This window comes from Lolium rigidum, chromosome 3 (assembly GCF_022539505.1).
Source record: "Lolium rigidum isolate FL_2022 chromosome 3, APGP_CSIRO_Lrig_0.1, whole genome shotgun sequence".
NCBI lineage: Eukaryota > Viridiplantae > Streptophyta > Magnoliopsida > Poales > Poaceae > Lolium > Lolium rigidum.
The window spans coordinates 248,893,878-248,915,080 of NC_061510.1; the positions used below are offsets into that span (position 1 = coordinate 248,893,878).

General features: G+C 46.7%; 2 protein-coding genes and 1 non-coding gene across 3 annotated transcripts; 1 reads left to right on the forward strand and 2 right to left on the reverse strand.

Annotated features, from left to right (window-relative positions):
* The first annotated feature begins 9,104 nt into the window (after positions 1-9,104).
* On the forward strand, positions 9,105-9,177 carry TRNAA-UGC. The gene has a single exon. It is a non-coding gene; the product is annotated as a tRNA-Ala (tRNA).
* A 1,081-nt stretch (positions 9,178-10,258) lies between these two features.
* LOC124699281 (ELMO domain-containing protein A-like) lies at positions 10,259-13,396 on the reverse strand. Its single transcript, XM_047231606.1, has 10 exons — positions 13,232-13,396; positions 12,609-12,768; positions 12,387-12,498; positions 11,943-12,055; positions 11,579-11,647; positions 11,313-11,428; positions 11,171-11,225; positions 10,952-11,072; positions 10,681-10,823; positions 10,259-10,583 (listed from the first exon to the last, which is right to left on the reverse strand). The coding sequence occupies exons 2-10, from the start codon at positions 12,735-12,737 to the stop codon at positions 10,482-10,484; spliced, it is 960 nt and encodes a 319-aa protein (XP_047087562.1). The 5' UTR covers positions 12,738-12,768; positions 13,232-13,396; the 3' UTR covers positions 10,259-10,481.
* A 467-nt stretch (positions 13,397-13,863) lies between these two features.
* LOC124703263 (FHA domain-containing protein DDL) lies at positions 13,864-19,777 on the reverse strand. The gene is made up of 11 exons (XM_047235484.1): positions 19,709-19,777; positions 17,980-18,814; positions 17,568-17,599; positions 16,473-16,539; positions 16,235-16,292; positions 16,048-16,140; positions 14,997-15,111; positions 14,878-14,925; positions 14,720-14,765; positions 14,576-14,646; positions 13,864-14,066 (listed from the first exon to the last, which is right to left on the reverse strand). Exons 2-11 carry the CDS (start codon positions 18,805-18,807, stop codon positions 14,027-14,029), a joined length of 1,398 nt encoding a protein of 465 aa, XP_047091440.1. The 5' UTR covers positions 18,808-18,814; positions 19,709-19,777; the 3' UTR covers positions 13,864-14,026.
* Positions 19,778-21,203: the final 1,426 nt, after the last annotated feature.

The window sequence follows — 21,203 nt, forward strand, 5'->3', positions numbered from 1 at the left end:
GGCACGTACAACACCCCGGAGCTGGCGGCGCGCGCTACGACGCGGCCGCATGGCGATTTCGGCGGCCACGGTGCGACATGAACTTCCCAGACGTCGAATCGCTAGAGGAGGCGGAGTTCCTCGCGCCGACGCCGTGCCTCGTCGACGACGAGGACCGTCGCCGCCACCGCCAGGTGCAGCGCCGGATCGCAATCGCCGAGCACGACGAGGAGTTGATGCGCCAGTGGAGGGCGCAGTTCCCCAACGACGTCGACAACACCGCCAGATTACATGTGGAATTAAAGTACAGAACTCAACTGAAAATTAATTAAGATACATGGCCAGATAGTACTCGTGCCTAGCCCTATAGTACTCGTGCCTAGCTCAACTGAAAATTAATTAAGATACATGGCCGGATTCGACTCGTTCGAGTCATTCGGTCATACTCGTGCCTGGCCCTATAGTACTCGCCACCGTAGTCGTCGTAGTCGCCGTCATCATCCTCGCTGGCATCGGGGTCGCGGTAGTCAAACCTCGGCGGGAGAGCACGCGTGGGCTGGGACTGAGGGTAGCGCAGGCGGGGGCCACGGTGGGCCATGACGCCCTGGAGAGTTCGGTCGCGCCACCACAGCCGACGGCCGGCCTCGTTGAAGTTCGAAGGAGGCGGGCCGCCGTCCTCGTGCCCGGCGAGCGCCCTCTCACGCCGATTGATGAAGAAGCTCTCCCAAGTCGGGCTGTAGTCGGGATGCCACCGGGGATTCCTCCGCTGCTCCGGCGTGAGCTCGAAGTAGTAGTGGTTCGTGATGGCCATCTCGCGCGCCACACCTAGAGGGACAGGAGGGACCGGTACCCCTCCGACGCTCGAAGCAACCAGCCGGTAGGGACGCGGTAGCTCCGGCGGGCAGGGGTAGTTCGACGCGCAAAGCGCCTCCGCCTCCCGGAGGGTTAGAGATACGATGGAAGCCATGTGACCTGGTGATGAGGTTTGCGGATATGAGTCTAGATGTGATATGTAAATGGAGGCCAAGCCAACATATATATAGTGAAAAAATGGCGGGAGGACGGAGGCGGGAAGCAGTGGAAAGCGCGGGAAGAAAAATAGGCGGGAACGCAGTGGCGCCAAAAACTGTCGGTGGGATAAGGACGTGTGGGTAACCTTTAGTCCCGGCTGGTGGGTACAACCGGGACGAAAGATCCTTTTTTTGTCATCTAACAAAATTGTCGGTGGGATAAAGACGTGTGGGTAACCTTTAGTCCCGGCTGGTGGGTACAACCGGGACGAAAGATCCTTTTTTTGTCATCTAACAAAACTGTCGGTGGGATAAGGACGTGTGGGTAACCTTTAGTCCCGGCTGGTGGGTACAACCGGGACTAAAGATGTCGGCAGGATAAGAACGCATGGGTGGACGCACCTGCTCGATGAGATAAAGCATGTAGCGCACGACGCCCTGTCGAGTAGAAGCGGTGCTGTGCCTATAAAAGGAGCATCGATACGGCTTGCCAAGCGGATCAACAAGCCAAGCGAGATTCATTCCCATGGATTGGAAAATCTCCCGTGGCGCAGCTTCTCGAAGATGTTGTTGGTGCACACGCCCTACGGCATCTTCGGAAGCTGCGCCTCGGAATTTTTCCCCGCAAGCCCGTGAACGACTACATCTCCTCTAACAGGTGTTGGGGAAAGGGTTGGGAAATCTCCCGTGGCGCAACTTCTCGAAGATGTCGTTGGTGCACAAGCCTTACGGCATCTTCGGAAGTTGCTCCTCGGAATTTTTTCCTGCAAGCCCCTGAACGACTACATCTCCTCTAATAGTGTTGGGGAAAGGGTTGGGAAATCTCCCGTGGCGCAGCTTCTCGAAGATGTTGTTGGTGCACATGCCCTACGGCATCTTCGGAAACTGCGCCTCGGAATTTTTCCCCTGCAAACCCGTGAACGACTACATCTCCTCTATATATATGGTACAAAAAGCCAACCACATCTCCACTTTTCATATCTTACATACGGTTAAATGATTACACAAAAATAAATGGGAAATTGATTGCCATGTTGAGATACTCATTTGTGCCATGGAGCATCTTCATCATTTAATCTTCTTCGGCCTTAACCATGGAGCATCTTCATCATTTAACTTGATGCTTGGATCAATGTTCACTCTGAAGGGTGGAATTTCATCAAACTGATTATAATCTTCTGACATGTCTGTCTTGTCCTCCACTCCCACGATGTTTCTTTTTCCAGAAAGAACTATGTGGCGCTTTGGCTCATCGTTTGATGTATTTGTTTCCTTATGTTTTCTTTTTCTTGGTTTGGTAGACATATCCTTCACATAGAAAACCCGGGCCACATCCTTGGCTAGGACGAATGGTTCGTCTCTATACCCAAGATTGTTGAGATCCACTGTTGTCATTCCATACAACTTGTCTACCTGAACCCCGCCTCCTGTTTTGTTGACCCATTTGCACCTAAACAAAGGGACCTTAAAAGAAGGTCCATACTCAAGTTCCCGAGATATCCTCTATGTAACCATAATATGTGTCATTTGGGCCTTCATTCATTATTGCATCAAAGCGGACACCACTGTTTTGGTTGGTGCTCTTTTTATCTTGGGCGATCGTGTAAAATGTATTCCCATTTATCTCGTACCCTTGGAAAGTCACTACGATCGAAGATGGTGTCCGGGCCAGCAAGTACAGTCTGATCTTCAATATCTTTGTTATTCGGGAGATGTTTTTGCAACCAACCGCCGAAAGTCGACATGTGTTCACGTCTAATCCAATCGTTCGACCGCCCGGGTTACGGGAGCGTAGAAAGTTCTTGTGGTCACCGATATACGGAGCCACCATGGTGGAACTTTGTAGAACTGTGTAGTGTGCTTGAGTCAAAGAAATCCCGTCCCTACATATCATTGATTTCCTTCCTAGCGTGCCTTTTCCACTTAGTCTCCCTTCATGCCGCGATTCGAGAACACCAATCGGCTTAAGGTCAGGAATAAAGTCAACACGGAATTCAATGACCTCCTCTGTTCCATAGCCCTTGGAGATGCTTCCTTCGGCCTAGCACGGTTATGAACATATTTCTTCAAGACTCCCATGAACCTCTCGAAGGGGAACATATTGTGTAGAAACACAGGACCGAGAATGGAAATCTCATCGACCGAGGTGAACGAGGAGATGTGTCATAATATTGAAGAAGGATGGTGGGAACACCAGCTCAAAACTAACGAGACATTGGACCACATCATTCCGCAACCTCGGTAGAATTTCCGGGTTTATTACCTTCGAGAAATTGCATTGAGGAATGCACATAGCTTCACAATGGGCGATCGAACATTTTCCGGTAGAAGCCCCCTCAATGCAATCGGAAGCAAGCTGTGTCATTATCACGTGACGAGTCATGAGACTTCGGGTTCCGGAATGTTTTCTTCTCCATATTTATTATTCCCTTTATATTGGAGGAGAAGCCGGACGGGACCTTGATACTCGCTAAGACATTCAAAAAATATTTCCTTCTCTCGCTTTTGTAAGAGCGTAGCTGGATAAATGACGTCCTTTAACTCTCTCATGCAGATTTTTGGGGTCTTTCCAATGTTGCTGGTCCTCCCGTGCTTCTGGTGTATCTTTTGTCTTCCCGTACACACCCAGAAAGCCTAGCAGGTTCACGCAAAAATTCTTCGTCACGTGCATCACATCGATTGAAGAGCGGACCTCTAAGACTTCCCAATAGGGTAGATCCCAAAATATAGATTTCTTCTTCCACATGGGCGCGTGTCCGGCATCGTCATTCGGAACGGACCGTCCGCCGGGACCCTTTCCAAATATTACATCTAGATCCTTGACCATACCAAATATATCAACACCATCACGATGGGGAGGCTTCCTCCGGTGATCAGCCTCACCGTTGTAATGCTTGCCTTTCTTTCTTACGGGATGGGTAATCCTAAGAAATCGACGATGCCCCTGGTACACGACCTTCTGACCTTTTTCCAAATAATCACCTTCGAGCTCATGTAAACAGGTGTGTGCATGCATTGTATCCCTTGTTTGACTGTCCTGAAATGTTACCAAGAGCAGGCCAGTCATTGATGGTTACGAAAAGCATCGCTCTTAGGTCAAATTCCTCCCGCTTGTGCTCGTCCCACACACGTACACCTGCTAGGGACCACAGCTGTAGAAGTTCTTCGACTAATGGCTTCGGGTACACATCAATGTCGTTCCCGGGTTGCTTCGGGCCTTGTATGAGCACTCGGCATCATAATGAACTTCCGCTTCATGCACAACCAAGGAGGAAGGTTATATATACAAAGAGTCACAGAGCCGGGTGCTATGGCTGCGGCTACTGCTCTCCAAAAGGATTCATGCCATCTGTACTGAGACCAAACCTTAAGTTCCTTGCATCCTGTGCAAAGTTTGGGAACTCTCTATCGATTTTTCTCCATTGGGATCCATCAGCAGGGTGCCTCAACATCACGTCTTTCTTACGGTCTTCTTTGTGCCATCGCAACAACTTAGCATGCTCTTTATTCCTGAACAAGCGTTTCAGCCGTGGTATTATAGGAGCATACCACATAACCTTGGCAGGAACCCTCTTCCTGGGGCGCTCGCCCTCAACATCACCAGGGTCATCTCGTCTGATCTTATACCGCAATGCAGGTGCACACCGGACATGCATCCAAATTCTCGTACTCATCGCGGTAGAGGATGCAGTCATTAATGCATGCATGTATCTTTTGCACATCTAATCCTAGAGGGCGGACAATCTTCTTCGCTTCGTACGTATCGGCGGGCAATTCGTTACCCCTTGGAAGCTTCCTCTTAATTATTGTCGGCAACTTTCCAAATCTCGAGTCGGTGACACCGTTCTGCGCCTTCCATTGCAACAATTCCAGTGTGCTGCCTAGCTTTTTATGGCCATCTTCGCAAGTTGGGTATAACAATTTGTTGTGATCTTCTATCATCTTGTCGAAGGCCAACCTTTCCTTTTCAGTTTCACATTCTCTCCTTGCATCGGCAATGGCCCGGCCAAGATCATCATCAGCGAGGCTCATCCGGTGCCTCTTGATCTTCTACTTCATTGTCTTCATTGCCTTCGCGGTATCATCGTATTCAGGGAAATTGGGATAACCGTCATCATCCTCTTCCTCTTCGTCATTGTCTTCCATCATAACCCCTCTTTCTCCGTGCTTGGTCCAACAATAGTAGCTGGGCATGAAACCGGATCGCAGAAGGTGGCTGTGAATGAGACTCGAGCGAGCGTAATTTACGGTATTCTTGCAGTCCACACATGGACAATACATGAAGCCACCATGTTTGTTTGCCTCCGCCACGGCCATAAAATTATCCAGGCCCGCGAGTGAACTCGTCAAACCGTCGGTCAATGTACATCCATTGCCGATTCATCCGCATGATATAATTAAGCTGATCAAAACCATTACAGAACATCACGATGTATATATACACATGCATTTTATCAATTGCGGATGAAAAGGATAAAGTTGTTAACCTCGATGAAGAAGAAAAAAGCAAGTTAAGTGTGGCTTGATTTGTGTAAACTCAAGTGGCAAATCCTCTTAAGCATTTCATCAAACACCTCTTGTGCATGTGAAGAAGAGAGGAGAGCAATACACCCTCTTGTGAAGATAGTGAAAAAATGGCTAAGTGTGGCTCACACTTGGGCAGGGGCAAGGTTATATAGCCGGAGGGGCGCTTTGGACCCGGTTTGTCATACAAACCGGGACTAAAGGGTTCCCTAGGGCGACACGGCCCAGCGCGCCCTGCGGGTGGACCCTTTGGACCCGGTTTGTATGACAAACCGGGTCCAAGGCCGCTACGAGGACAGGCGCCGGCGGGTGGGGTCGTCCTGGGCAGAAACGAACCGGGTCCAATGGGGGCATTGGACCCGGTTTGGTTCAGCAGTGGGTCATTTGCTTGGGACCAAAGGCCTCTTCTCCACTAGTGTAAGTAAATTCCAGTCAATTAAAATTGCTTGTCAATTGGCCTACACTTGTAAAGTCTGAGGGTTTTGGCGATTCGTTACCACAAGTTATTATGTAAGTTATATATGGAGCGAGGCAGAGATGATAAGGATTTTATTTTTGTGAAGTATAGATGATAAGGATTGTTGGCATCTAAATATCTACTATAGAAAATAACCAATATTTAAATAACTTCAGGTCAATTTATTAATAGAGATAATCCAGTGCAATGATCTCATCAACACACACTCAGGGAAGAGATATTATTCGATTGTGCACCCCTGTTTGTCTCTCGCCAAAACTGTATCACCTATGCTTTATTTTTCTAACTAAAGTCACCTATGCTTCCAATACCACGTTTGAAGTTTGTGTTAGAGTTAGACTGGTATTCGCGTGGAGTAGCACCTTTATCTCTCTTGTTCGCACTTGCGCAACGCCGACCATGTGATGCTATCTTTGACTAATATCTGTAGCCGTCCAGCCGTAGTACCTATACTTCATTTCTCATCTTGGTTTGTGCCTTCAGATAAAGAATGCTCGAGATTTAATCGTGGAGAGGTACGGCCAACCGGTCAGTTACAAACGTATCACACACAGATGCACTGTTCCTTGCATTTGTAACGGTAGCAGCTGTCTGGTCTGGATTATATGTGGATTAAATCCAGTGCTATAATTAATCCAGTTTTATGTTCGAAACCCCAAGTGAAAATGCCATAATCCTAATTCCTAATGAAACCATCCAACGCGACGTAGGCATAGTCAAAAAAATTACAAACTATTTAAATTGAGTAATCAGAAAAATTATGTAAATTTGTATACCAGAATTACTTTCAAAACCCATTGTTTTCTGAGATTTTATACATTCGAAATGAGTGGTCAAAGTTGCATCTGGAAGACGGCACTAGTGGCTTTCTCTTGGTGTGTGTTTGTGCTGTTTTGCATATAGTCTCCACATGGAAGAAGAGTGGCCATGGACCATCTGTCTCTTCAGCTACAGATTTGACCAGCTACCAGCTAATTAAGTTCAGCTAATTGCCCGTCTCTTCCTTACAAAATGCTCTCTCTTCAATCATTGCCACCTGCTTAGCCTCTTCTCTTGGAGACTTAATTGGATCCATAATCCACTTGCACCCACGCAAGCTACTAGATTAGGTCATCTATATCTTAGGGCATCTCCAACCCCACGATCCAAACGGACGTGTTTGGTCGTCCGATTGTGGTTGTTTGGGTCGACCTCCGGACACACGGACAGACAATATGTCCGTGGCTTTTTTTTGTTCCCCAACCGTATGTGAGACCCAAATTATTCCTCTTCCCCATCGAGCCATACTACTACTAGTTGGGCAAGAACATGGCCGGCGAGCTCTGCCCCGTCCCGTCGAGCCTCCGTCCCCGCCCCCGCTCCGGCGACCTCCGCCCCCACCCCGCCACTTCCCGGCGACCTCCGCCGCGCCACGGGTCGCCAAGGCACGGCGACCTCCGCCCTGGCGCGCCCCGGCCCAGGTCCGTCCGCGTCGACCTCCGCCCCGGCGAGAGCAGGTCCCGCCCGCGTCGACCTCCGCCACCGCTCGTGCGTGCCCGCTTGTGGCCGACGCAGCCGGTGCCGCCCTCACCCGTGCCCGACGCGGCCGGCGGCGCCCCGTCCGTGCCCGCGCGTGGCCTACGCGGCCGGCGGCGCCACGCCCGTCCCCGTCCGTGCCCGCGCTTCGTCGCGGCGAGCTCCGCCCACGGCGGCGTCCGTTCCCGCCGGCCTCCTCCCTGGCCAGGGCGAGCTCCTCAAGCCGGAGCGCCGCACCGCACGGTGGCGTGGTGGCCCTGGCGGCGAGGCGTGGTGGCCCTTGAGGCGCGCGGTGGCGTGCAAGCCCGCGGCGGCGAGGCGTGGTGGTCCCGCGGCGAGGGCGGCCGGCGCCCGCGCAACGTGGAGCGACGCGACCGGCGTGGCGTGGCGGAGCGACGCGTCCGGCGCCCGCGCGGCCGGCGTGGAGGAGCGACAGGGCCGGCGCCCGCGCGCGTGGCGGGGCTCCGGGCGCCCTTGGCCGTGGCGCGACGCGGCCGGCGTGGCGGGGCTCTGGGCGCCCTTGGGCATGGCTCGCGCGGCCGGCGTGGCGGGGCTCTGGGCGCCCTTGGCTGTGGCTCATGCGGTCGGCGTGGCGAGCGGCCGTCGCCGTCGACGAACTTTGCGGCCGGAGCTCGTTTTTGCAGTGATAAATTCCGGCATGGATGAAAAAAAGCGAGGAGTCAGCGACGGGGTGCGACCGGCATCGGCGACGGTGGCAGTTGGCCAGGCCAGCCAAACTCCGGCAGCTATTCCGGCCATATCCATGGGAAAAAGAAGACATGGGAGAGAGAAGATGTGGGGTCAGGCGGATAAAAACGGACCTCCGGAGCCGTCCCGAGCGAGCCGGACAGACGCAAAGTCCGCCCAGATTTAAGTTGGGTTTGGGTCGCCCCGGACTTAAATGGCCGTCCGTTTTGCAATTGGGTCTGCGTGTTGGGACGCGTTTTTACCCAAACGGACGAAAGTGGTCTCCGTTTTTGGATTTTGGTCTCCGCGTTGGAGATGCCCTTAACCCCGCAGATTTGACCAGCCATTGGACAGCGGCCCGGTTTTTCCTCGTCATGGTTCAGTCATGAGACATTTTCTTGGCACTTGCTCTTGGACCGCAGTGAAAGATGGCATATGGAACATGGGGCAGTAGGAGGAGTGAAGAGCATTATTGTCTGCACTTGTCAAGTGAACACAGTATTATATGTGCTCTGTCGTCGACTTCACATTAAACTCTCCTCGAACATTCTCCTGACAGTGAAAATTCAGCCATCTCTGACATCTTCCTAGTGGCCTGCAATCTGTGAACTCTGCAGTTGCAGTGAGTCTCTGTTTTTCCATGCAGAATCTAATTTATGTTCTTATCATCACTTTGCCAGAAAAAAAATGCATCTCAAGGTTTCTTTTTTCGATTTGATATAGGAGGTTGTTGTGAGACAACGGCTTTGTGTATCATCAGATGCAAATTTTGATAATTTTTTTGCTTTCAACTCTTTGTACGAGCTGCCTCTGTTGATCTCAGTCTCACTGATTGGTGATTAGTACTGAAGGTTAATGTCATCCTAACGTATATTAGTTAGATAACTAAGTACACTAGGTATATGCATCGTGGGGATGTAGCTCAAATGGTAGAGCGCCCGCTTTGCATGCGGGAGGCACGGGGTTCGATCCCCCGCATCTCCAATATTTTTCATTGTTAGTCATGATCAGTGCTGTGGTCATAATTTCCCCTTTCTTTTTTCCTTTCCAAACATTTTGTGTCGAACCCCGTGCAGCAACTTGCAGTCAAGCAATGTATATTTCGAATATCGCAAATCCAGAAATTGCGGAACTGGTTGCAGCCAAACAATGTGCATTCGAAATATCGCAGTCCAGAAGCTGAGGAATTGGCAGGAGACCACCCCCGGGCTAGGACTCTACGAGGACACCGTGTACCAATCTGACACCGACATATTTTTCCTTTTTTATGTTTTGCATTTTTATTACTCATTGTGATCCATAATAAGTATCGGAGTTTAGAAGAAATTGGAAGAGAATCGATCGGAGTTTAGAAGAAATTGGAAGAGAATCGATCGGAGTTTAGAAGTCAGAAACCGCAAATGCACCAACGCTCTTCTTGGAACACAATTACACAACTATATTGGACATTTGGCCGACCTGGCCACCCACAGGAAGCACAAACACGCAGCCGAGAAAAAAAAATCGTTGTCCAGGTTGCCTTTGAGTGTCATGGTCGTCACTCTTACTCGTCAGCAAATTCGACGACCACCCACGGTGCCCTTGCCACAACCGACGCCAAAACCCATGTTGGCCCATGCCGAACAATCAACCCAAAGCATTAAGGAAGAGATAGCTCCGGCTTCGACAATAAGCTTCACATGAGAAAGGTACTCACCTTGCACCTAGAGCTTTGCAGAAATTGAGGACTCTTGACCATGCGAGGCCAGAACTTGACAGGGGACTATGAAAACCTCTCTGGATTCGGAACTTTAGAAAACCATTTCCGATGAAAGAAGCAGATCTACTCTTAGGATCATAATATGATCTGAAACCTGATACAATGTCCGTGTTACTGCAGTAGATTCCTTCCATGCCAGCCTCCAAATCAGCTTTCGCAAGTCCTAACTATAACTAAGGCATGAACTTATGCTTTGTTCAAATTAGAAATGAAACTATCCTTCACAGAAGAGGTGAAACTTTCGTTTCATACGTGTTCACGTATTTTCAAAAGCACTCCAGAAAATTGATTTTGCCATATTAACTATTACAATAGTACTGTGTTACCCCCAAAGTTTAACGTCAAAACCTGACAGAGTAAGTGTCATTTCAATGTATTACATAATAGGTATGAACCGGATACTTTCTGTTATGACCAGTAATCTTACACAATCTAGTATCTTGAACAACCAATAAAAGAATGGACCATATATAACAACATACTAACAGGTAAGAGCTCTTCCTTTTTTTCTGTAGAACAGCAAACAGTACTACCGCTTTAACATCCTGAATGATGGCATGTTCTGAACGCTTGAAATGCCTTCACTTGTAAGCTCTTGCTCTAACTGAACTATTGTGGACTTCAGAACTTCCTGATAAGATGGAAAAAAGGTAATCAGGCTGAACAAGGTGATGGAACAAGAAAACCATTAGCATGCGGAGAACATATCTTATATACAAAACACTCACGTTGAATTCCATATAACTAGCTCTCCTTGCAAGCCACTGAGCATCAAGCATCTGAAAAGCTACGCAGAAAAGGTTATCAAAAGCCATGTCGTCATCTTCAAGTAGCTGGGCAAAGCAAACTCTTGCTTTGGAACTCCTATTTCCTGCAAAGAAGTGAGCAAATAGGAATGTAGTTTCCCAGTGAATTGGCCTGCTTAAGAACCACATTCCACAAGCAGTCGAGCAAAAGTAACCATAAACAAAGAATAAAAACACTTGCATTCATTTTTACCTGATTGCAAAACCAGTGTTTGAGCTAACGTATAAGATATGTTCACACCAGCTACTGCAAAGGGATATTCCCATTCAGCTCTCTCACCATCCGCCTTATATAATAGCCTATGAAAGGAATTCTGCATGTCAAGCAGGCATTCAGCATTAAACCAGACTGAAAAAACAAACTAATGGCAGATTGATAAGGAGTAAGTGTTCATGATAAACAGAAACATACTGGGTAATTTCTAGCGAAATATATTAGATTCTCCAAGGACATGAACCCCCCTGCCCTGCAAGTAACCTCGGTTCAGTGAATGTTGACAAAAACACAAGATACTCCGTAGTTCCTTTAAGTATCAATCGATAGGAAAATGTACCTAAAATCTGTTGATGGATCAGAGTTCTGCCAGCCCATCTCCTTCCAGAGATCTGATTTTAGGGGAGGAAGTTGTCGATCGGGATAGGCCAACTTCCAAAGTTCCTTCAGAGCATCCTGTAATGGAAGAAGTGGCATTCTGTTCATGAATATCATCAGCATATTAACTTATGAATGATTTTATTTATCATTCTTTAAAGGTAGAAAATTACTATTGACTTGGTAAAACAAGAAAAGTGCTGCATAAACTAGGTTCAGGATGAGAACCTGGTGCTGGACGTTGTTGCAATCAAATGGCACATTTGATCTTTGCCTCAAGAATTTTAATCGTTCTTCCTACAGAGTAAATGTGAAACTGTCAAAACCATATTGCCATATCAAAAAAAAGTTGGCAGATGTAAACAACAATGGGATGAAGAAGAAAGGCTATTAATGTAGGTGCCATTACTACCCTAAATCGGAAGGGTGGCAATTAAGCATGCGAGTCAATATCTTAGGGAAAAGACACATTAAGGTAGTATTGGGCACACACACAAAAGTTGGCGCTTACAATGGCAAACTCCCTTTCATGTTCATTATACAGGATTTCAAAGAAGAAATAGAACATCTGCAATTGCAAGTGCCACGATACCTGTAACGGGCTGAGATTAACTAGCATCGTCTGTCCATGTTGTGAACTTTGAGGAGCACAGGAGCACCCAAACAACCTTGCTAGCAACGACCCAAACTGAGAAATAGCATTTACTGCAAAGAAAGGAGAGCTTTCCGAGCATTAATAAAAGCATAAAAATAAGTCAAAAAAATAGCAAGCACAAAATATTGTTCGGACAAGAATAGCAATGTTAGTTACACAGAGATTATCTCGGCTTAATAAAATCCACCACTAGCTTACTAGCAACTACAACGGTCCAAGTTGTGACGATAAGAGCATGAGAAAATCATATATTTTGAAGGAGAGAATTATCATTAGGACTACTAAAATTATGGTAATTCCTACGCACTTGATGAAAATGATGATTTGTTTCTCAAGTAATTAGTACAAGATGTTTTCTGAAGTGGCGCTAGTGAAAATTACCTATCCTTTTTGCAGACTGAGCAATAAAATCAGACAAAATATGCGCCCAATGAATGCACTGGTGAGTTTTTCCATCCCAGAGATCCGGTCGTATCGTAGGCTTATTATATCCCTGCAAGAAACACATAACGGAGGACATCAGAATGAACATCACAGAAAGCAAGGACGTACGCTGCCTATAACCCCGAATTCAAGCTATTTAGGGGGGACATTATTACTAACCTCCGATTTGCTCCCCTGAGCAGTATTTCCTAGAAGAGGCTCCGTGACAGAATCCGGCGTCGTCGTCGTCTCCATAAGCTTGTCGCTCCCTTTATCGGCAGGCCTCCTCCTTACGGCTTTCGAGGCCATCCCGAAGCTCAGATGGCTGCACAAGCCATACCTGCCACGCAACAGCAAGACACTGTATCATTCCACACATTCAGCAGTCGGCAGGATATAAGCAAACCCTGGAAGGCTGGAATCAAACTAGTAGGAGTAGCCAGTTCCTTAATAAGTAAAAAAGTACAAGTGTGGAATTAAGCAGAAGTAGCTAGTGACAAGAGGAAACACAAGGTTAGACCTCTCTCTCTCTCATTTGGTCAATGAAGTGAACACGCACGGCACAACCCAATCCTCGCGGCATATCGATCGATCAAAAGCTACGGACAGAGGTAGCCAAAATTGGCCGGCCCCTGGTGGTCGCCGAGGAGGAGGCTAATCGCGCTGCAGTCCGAGCACAAGGTACGAGGTAACGAGCTCCGCATCTACTACATGGATTGGGACGGCGGAGGAGGAGCGGCAGCTGGGAAGGGAGGGTGACGCTGCATCGCATCTCGTGGGTGGGGTGAGGGGCACCTGCATACCTGGCGATCGAGACGAGTGTTGGCTGGCCGTGGGGGCCGGGATCCGCCTATAATTTTCTTCGTGCGAGGCAGGGCTGGGTGACGCCGACGATCGCCGGGGTCGGAGGAGATGAGTCCTCCTGGACGCACTGCGCGCCGGCGATCTGGGTTGGACAGGACCCTGATTTTTCTTTTGTTTCGGGGTGTTCCTGACAAAATGGAACCTAATTCATTCACTGCGTAACTAATTAATGCCACCTACCGGCTACTAGTCACCCGTTCGCGCCACCACGGTCGACAGTGAGCACCGACAGCGAGCACGACGAATACGACCTGCGTGTGGCCGCAAAAGGATGTTCTCAACGCCGGCAGCGCCGCCATGGCCGTGGTGGTGCCGTGACTATGCCTCTACTACGTGCTCACCAAATACTTTCAGGTCAAGCTTTCAGGTCCTTCTGATCAAAACCAAGCAACAAAGTACAGCACAAGATTCAGGTTCCCCAAAATGCTACAGTACAACCATAGAGAGTACACCAGATTATGCCAAGTCCAGTATTAGTTGATCAGCAAGAAAAAAACATTCAGATATCATGAATACTCAAAATGTGAGTTACAAGCTAAAAAAGCGCCACTGAATCACACCACCACCACAAAGTTCGCCGTCCGTTCTAAGACACCATAAAGAACCATCTACGAAACATGCTAGCACAGCTATGATGTCTCGACCGTCCATATAATATCCTCAATAGGTCAAACTGTTTTCAGGCACAGCTCCTACCGCGCTTTACATCTTCGACTCATCTGTGTCTTCTTTCCTCATTCTGTGGAGTTCTCATGGAGCAAGACATACTCCCGACTGCAAACAACGGAAACAATGACATCCATAAGTTCAACTCTGTTAATAGTCCCTGTCACTAGGTCTGAAATTCTTAAGAAAGCATTTGCATAGTTCAATTTGCAATCCAAGGCACATACAGGAAAAACATGTGACGGGCAGGTTCAAAACTAGTCTTAAGAAAAAACTCTAATATAGCACAAGGCTGAAGAGATATTAAGGAAATAAATGGAGATGGTATATCCTTGGAAGTTATCTCAAACCAAAATAAAGGGGGAACAGCAAAGTCACTACTACTCCCTCCCATCCATATTAACTGTTGCTAATATGGATGTATCTAGACGCATTTTACTTCTAGATACATCCATAGTAGAGACAATTAATATGGATCAGAGGGAGTAACATAGTTGCAAATATGTGACAGTTCAATAGCACTTTCTTTAAGTCATTTGATGGGGACGAACAAAGCAAGCTAAACATCTTAACCAGCAAGGAAGATAATAATTTCTTAAATTATCATGAGACCATACCTGCTATTGCCGAACTTAATGTTGTCCCTTTCAAAAAGTTCGTAGTAACGGTGAGGCTCAATGCGGTTCTCCTGTAGCATTACAGCATATTTGAGAAAATATTGAAATGATTAAATGTGGAAAACATGTATCTAGAAAACTTACATTAATAAATGTCCCATTGGTACTACCGAGATCCATCAGATATGGCCTGTTAAAAAGCAGAAAGGTTAAAAAAACATCATTAACATATGAAGTATTGAAGTACTAGGATAAGCATGCAGATTAGTTATGACAATATTGCTATCTACAATCCTAAGTACCTCACTTTCTGCGCCATCATGCCATCTGGTTGCTCCTTCTCTACAAGTCTGAATAGGGAAAATATTAGTTAATCACAGTATGGTTTCTCAACATACAGAAATAAGATTGTTAAACTTGCCTATATTGAAGAACTGCATGTTGCTTGCTGCAGGAGGGATGATCTGTGGGGACGTCCGCAATCCTCCTTTCCCTTCCAAAAAGGTAGTGGCTCATACGATGAACATACAGTGGTTCTGTTCAATTAGATAGCATCATCAGAAACATTCACGTACTAGAAACTGAAGTATTATATCAAGAAAAGCATGCTAGTTTGTTGGCACCCTACACAACGTATAATCACCGATAGTAACATTTGGTTCCTTCAGCTAGTCTCGCTGCTGGGCCAGGCAATCATTGCTAAGGAAATCTTCTGTTGGACTAGGGATCTATTAAATCCATCAAACCAAGGCCAAACAAGGTCGAGCAAAGGAATTAAACATGCCCTAATATTTTTATTAACTTGCTACTTATTGTTGTTAACTTTAGCGCATTCACTTCAATTCACATCAAATCTAATGAAATATTTATTAAACATCAGGATGCAAGTGCAAATGGGTCTTCCAACACGCCAGTAACCCATCCCACATAACATAGTGTGGGTGCCCATGGGTACTGGAACTGTGTGGGACTTGCGGGTCTTCTCGTTCAGCCCACATCTTAGCCCAGTTATCACTCATGACTTGCCTGTAGGGAAGAATCAAGTAGCCGCTGGCCTGCTGCAGCGATTCTTCTCCATTCCACAGTAAACTAAAACGGTAAAACCTCAGCATACAGGCAAACACAACAACTTTTCTCGACGTATGCCTAATGCTGTGAACTTATCTGTTGAATGTGTCACTGACTAATTCAGGTTCAGATGCAGCTGGAAGATTAATCGCAAAAAAATAGTGACATTGACTCATAGCTACATGAGCCAGAGAATCTTCTGAATTCTGAGATAATGATGCTATGTATGTGTCATTACTCATTGACCGATTTATAAATTAATTAGCAGGACGTAACTGTGTGTCCAGTACAGAGAGAGGCAGCATGTATCTAGCAGGAACAAATAATTACTAGAAAGATGGATAGCATGACATGAAACAAACAATAGCTTCATATATGGAGAGTAATAAGTCGAATATAAGTACCATTCAGTGCTTCACCACCCTTGAAGACATAGAGTCTCCATCTAATATCTGATTTGCGAGCCTCTGAAGGTTCTGAATACAACAGAGTTATACCTGGAGAGGAAATGGATTGTAAGCTCTGGAAACCATGCAGTAACAATGTAGACAAAGGGAAAACTTGCTTTAGCGACATGCTTGTGACCAGCACCTCCAACTTTGTTAGTCTCCTCGGCAAGCTTTCCAGACAACTCAAATGATGGTTTTTGCTGAAAAACAAATGCAGTCGCTATACATAAGAATGTGTCAATGAAAAGAAAGATGAGCAAAACATGTTGTTAAAGTAAGTACTACCAGAAAACTAACAAGCTGTGCATGTATGATTATACAATATTCTACAGATAAATACAGTAACATTAATGCAACATCCATTATGGTGTATGGAATACCTTCTCTTTCACCTCCAGAGCTTCTGCAGCAGTATTCATCATTGCCAATGAATCAGGATCACCACTCCTGACCAAAACAGTCGCTGGCGGTTAATTCACAAACAATAAAATGCATAGCACTGACAACATTTCTTAAAGCAAAATATCATGCTCCAAAAACATAAGAACCAACAAATACACTGGTAGTATAGCATCCTGAGTAAAACATAAAATGATTCAGGAAAATAGCATATATAACATAGCAACCTAGCAGGTTAAAAATAGAGAGTTAATCCACCGATTCCACTTGAGCAGCAACAAAGAAACATGGTGTATGGTAGTTTTTCAGTTTTCACAACATAGGAATTTACAAGCAAATAAAGTGATCCCAACTGGAATGATTTTCCAACAGAACAATACTGGCCCAGAAACAGCAGCAAATTGTTACCTCTATTACTATTATGTTTCCATGTGTCATGTACTCATGTTCACTTGGCAGGGGATGAAATTTGATAAACAAGCTAGCATTTCTAAATTTAGGGAGATGCTCCTTTTGCCATGTGAAGGCCAAAAAATGTATCTGGCATCATAAAAGTGCATATATCTTTATTGACACCCGACATAATACTAGAATTTTGTGTTTGAATGGCAACCAAATAGCAATCAACTATAATGGAGACAGGAAGTGATGCTCATGTCCCCGCCCTGCTGGAGCATGAGTCTCCAACACAAGAGTTTGGCAAGTAAAACTTTTTCAAAAGGCACCAAAAGACATCCTAACTTCTGCATACCTTCGCTAGTAGAGACATCAGATTATTTTCGATGCCCATTACAGATCACTGTCTTTAAACTGCCATTGGCAACTATAAACACCCAACACTAATTCCGGTGGCAAGGAAGACACGTCCTAAATTTTTAGCCCAAAAATATCTTGGAACATTCCACACAAAAAAAATTATTCAGGTATAACACCAACTTAAACAGATTAAACTAATCATTAAAATGATAAGATTTCCCTTAAAGTATGTACCTATAGCAATAAACAGAAAAGTGTAGCAAACAACGTTTCTACTAAGAATTTAATATGCATATCAGTCAAGAGTTTCAAACACTCACCGGGATGCTCCATCTGCTCTAGAGCTTGTATCCTGAAATGAATCAAAGGAAAATATGAGATTGAAATCTTCAGGCCACGATAGCAAACATGAAAGTTACCATCTTAGTTTAGAGTGGAAAGGTAAATGACTATTAATTATGTCATATAGAATCTGCAGCCGGGAGGGTTGAAATGAATCAGGTTTATGTAATAATATGTATGTGAAGTGAGCTACTGGCTACACAAGCTGCACAGCATCCAATTGATATTCCAAGCTAAGAAATGATTTTCGGACATCCTGTTAATTTGGGTGGAACATATTAGATATTGAGCAGCACCAAAGAACATACATGCAATAAAAGAAGACAGGGCCAAGTAAGGCATAGGAATTATGGAGAGACATCATGAAAAGGGTTGGGTGTCACCACACACCTCAAGACGTGCTGCACTTCTGGATGCCCTTGGTGATGAGTGAGATTCATGCCTGCCCCTATGTGTATTCTCTTCTGGAGACACTGATCGGCCACGCCTAGATGATCTTCCTGATCCAGCATTATTCTCATGCCGATCTGACATTCTCTGTCGTACTGAATCCCTTCTATCATCCTGGTCTGTCCTTTGCTCCCTGGAAGCACCTTTTCGATCATAGGGATCTGACCTTTTCCCTCTTGAATCATTCCTTTCATCATCCCGGCCTGACCGTGCCTCTCTTGAAGCACCTGACCGGTCATCCCTGTCAGCCCTTCTATCTCTTGAGTGAGAGTGATCCCTCCCGTCATCATTATCCAGTCTTCCGTCCACCTTCCTATCCCTTGATACATCCCTCCCCTCATCACGCTCCCTGTGCTTCCGTGTGCTCCGTTCTTCCCTGCTGGGAGGCTTCCGATGGTCGCCCTCAATTACTTCTGACCTTTCACGCTCATCCTGAGCTCTCTTTAGTCTCTTGGACCGTGGTGAGAGCGACCGAGGCTCCCGTTTCCCAGCAGGTGATGGCGACCGTGACAGTGCCCGAGTGTGTTTCGGCGACCTGACCCGCTCTTTCACCTTCTCTCTCTGCGGCGACCTCTCCCTGTGTGAAAGGCTGGCCTTAACAGGAGACCGCCTCCTAGGTGAGCGACTCCTCTCAGCCCGCGACCTGTCCTTACGAGCTGACGGGCTCTGCTTGCGTGGCGGCGATACACGGTCCCTCACCGGAGAACGGGACCTTGTGTGCCCCGACCTACGGGAGGAATGATCCCTCCGCTCCACACTAGAAGCCATTTCTCACCTGAAGCATCACAAAATCAATTCAGAAGGAGAAATAATGGAGAAACCATGAGGACTCGTTAATCACGGCAGTGGGAGAGCCAGGGATGATGCAAGGAGGGTTGGTGAATTGTGACATGCTACATGTCACATCAAAATAGGCCTTGCAAAAGTATACTACATGGGATAAATATCTTTTGGAAAATATATTCCATCGCAAACTGAAATCCTTTCAAGTTGAAAAACATTAATCTAGTTATTAGACTCAGCCATGGAACTAGAAAGTGGCAGACCCAGGATTTTTTTATCATGCCTTGTCATGTCACTATAACGTCATGAGGAACATTGCAAGTGCAAAACAGAAAATAAAGATAAAACTAGAATATACATGTTTTCTTCAACTATGGCACTGCATGGTTCCTGTGAATTTTTCCCTTAATGATCTTACGAGCTAGTTCTCCAAAACAATGAACCAGTGGAGATATGATGTTGTGCTAGTAATTTCAGGGTATGGGATAAAGGACTTTTATCAAAACGAGTTCCACTTGGGGATAAGCAGATGCTCGGACCTTACCAGATCTGCAAGCGCTAAACACTAGATGCTCAAACCAGGGGAATCAACCTAGAAAAGGGACGAACTAGAAAAGCACCTACTGCTGGTCGCGGTGGGGCTAGGGTTTCTACGCGGCTAGGGGAGGGGGTAGCAGCAGCGTTGTGGGACGGCGAAGGGCGAGGCTGCGTAGCCGGCCTCTCGCCTCCCCGCGCACGGCCGCGCCGCACAGGCCCAGCCGTACCACGATGGCTTGGGTGCTAGTCTCCTAAACAACTAGCAGCAATATGGTGGAGTAGTGCTAGGTGCTACTCTGCTAGAGTGATGCGATGCGGGGGGGATTAGGGAAGTGAAGACCGAAATTACCTGGCGAGTGGCGTCCTGGGCCGTTGACGTCGCGGCGCCTGCAGCCTGCTCCGCCGGTACGGTCGCCGCACCGCTGCTCGCCTGCTCCGCTTCCCGCCGGGTCGCCTAGGGCTGCCGCTGGGTGTGCGCGCGCGTGGGGCAATCTGCGCTCGAGTCCTGGCCGGGTGGATGGAGGCGGGAGAAGGGGAAGAAGAAGCCTAGGCGGCGGCGGCGGCGATGGTGGGCGGTGGGCGGTGTCGGAGGAGAGCGAGGTAGACGATGAGGAGCCGATTTGCGGCTGGAGCTGGGCCTGGGCTCTTTGCGTCTGACTTGGATCCTTTTCTTTTCGAGTGGACGGTGCCCATCTCCATCTGGGCCGCAAGAGAAGAAGGAAGGACAAAGAACATTCAAGTGTTCAAAACAATATTTGCGAGGCTTTCAAAAATGTTTTTCTTCATTCGAAACAATGCTGATGTTAATTTGAAAATTTTCACGGTTAAAATATGCACTTATGTTTCAAAAAAACAATGCTTAATACAAAAACTAAAAACATAAAATGAAATAAAAATAAAAATTCAGTTGTGGCATTTCTCTGCGTGAGGTGTGGGCAGATCACAGTGGACATAAATATTGAGCTAGGATGTACCCATGCGGTGGTATATCGTTCATGGATGTAGATCGATCAATGCAATGTTGTTGATCATAGCGCCGGGGCTCGCATGGTGCTTCTCGATTGTATTGGAACACTGATTTTCACTTCATGTAGATTCATGGACGATTGTGATGGTCCTCTTAAGGTAGAAATTCAAGATTGCGTGGAGGGCTTGGACTTGGCAATTCACCCAATTATTGTAGAGACCGACTGTTTTCCTACTTGGTAGAGGCCGTTAATTGTTAATTCTTCTACGCATGATAGATCACCTTTTCTTCATTGGGTGTTGGAGATTAGGACTCTTTGTAACCAAGAGCCTAAGTGTGTTTTTGTAAAAGTGAAACGATCGCGGGTTAGGATTAGTCATGATCTTGCAAATTATGCAAGGTTGGGACGGCTTACTGATCTTTGGTTAGGTTCGGGTCCTGAGGTTGTGTTATAGGTCCTAGAACAAGATCAACTTGTAACCCCTCCTGCTTAATAAAGTTCATTTTTATTAGCAAAAAATATAATGCAAGCTAACTAGTACTTCTCTATTTTAAAATAAATTCGCAACTTGATGTATCTGTATATTAATGTGTTCTATGATAAGCGCCAACGAATCGATCCCGACCCGTCGCGCGCGTGGCTTCTTGGGGAAGAAGGACGAATGGACGATATATATCCCATGCATTTTACATGGCCACTCGGCACTAGCTCTCGTCCAGCCATATGTGAACGACAGCTAAACCGCAGGCTTGCACATGCACGTGCCTCGCGTCTACACGCATATATATCTGTCTCGTCTTTGTCTCACACCAAATGCCGTCTCGATCGGTCGGGACAGAATTTTCTCTGCAGAAACTGAAGGACCTTCATCCACAC

Bases quoted from the DNA above. Each gene is read 5' to 3' on its own strand.
- LOC124699281 (XM_047231606.1), bottom strand. From the start codon at position 12,737: ATGGCCTCGAAAGCCGTAAGGAGGAGGCCTGCCGATAAAGGGAGCGAC. The intron at 11,648-11,942 runs GTATCGTGGCAC...TTTACTCTGTAG, and splicing joins TTAATCTCAGCCCGTTACAG to GAAGAACGATTAAAATTCTT. The intron at 11,226-11,312 runs GTACATTTTCCT...GGTTACTTGCAG, and splicing joins GATCCATCAACAGATTTTAG to GGCAGGGGGGTTCATGTCCT.
- LOC124703263 (XM_047235484.1), bottom strand. From the start codon at position 18,807: ATGGCTTCTAGTGTGGAGCGGAGGGATCATTCCTCCCGTAGGTCGGGG. The intron at 16,141-16,234 runs GTGCTGGTCACA...TTTCCTCTCCAG, and splicing joins GGAGACTAACAAAGTTGGAG to GTATAACTCTGTTGTATTCA. The intron at 14,067-14,575 runs GTATGGTCTCAT...CGTTGTTTGCAG, and splicing joins ATTAAGTTCGGCAATAGCAG to TCGGGAGTATGTCTTGCTCC.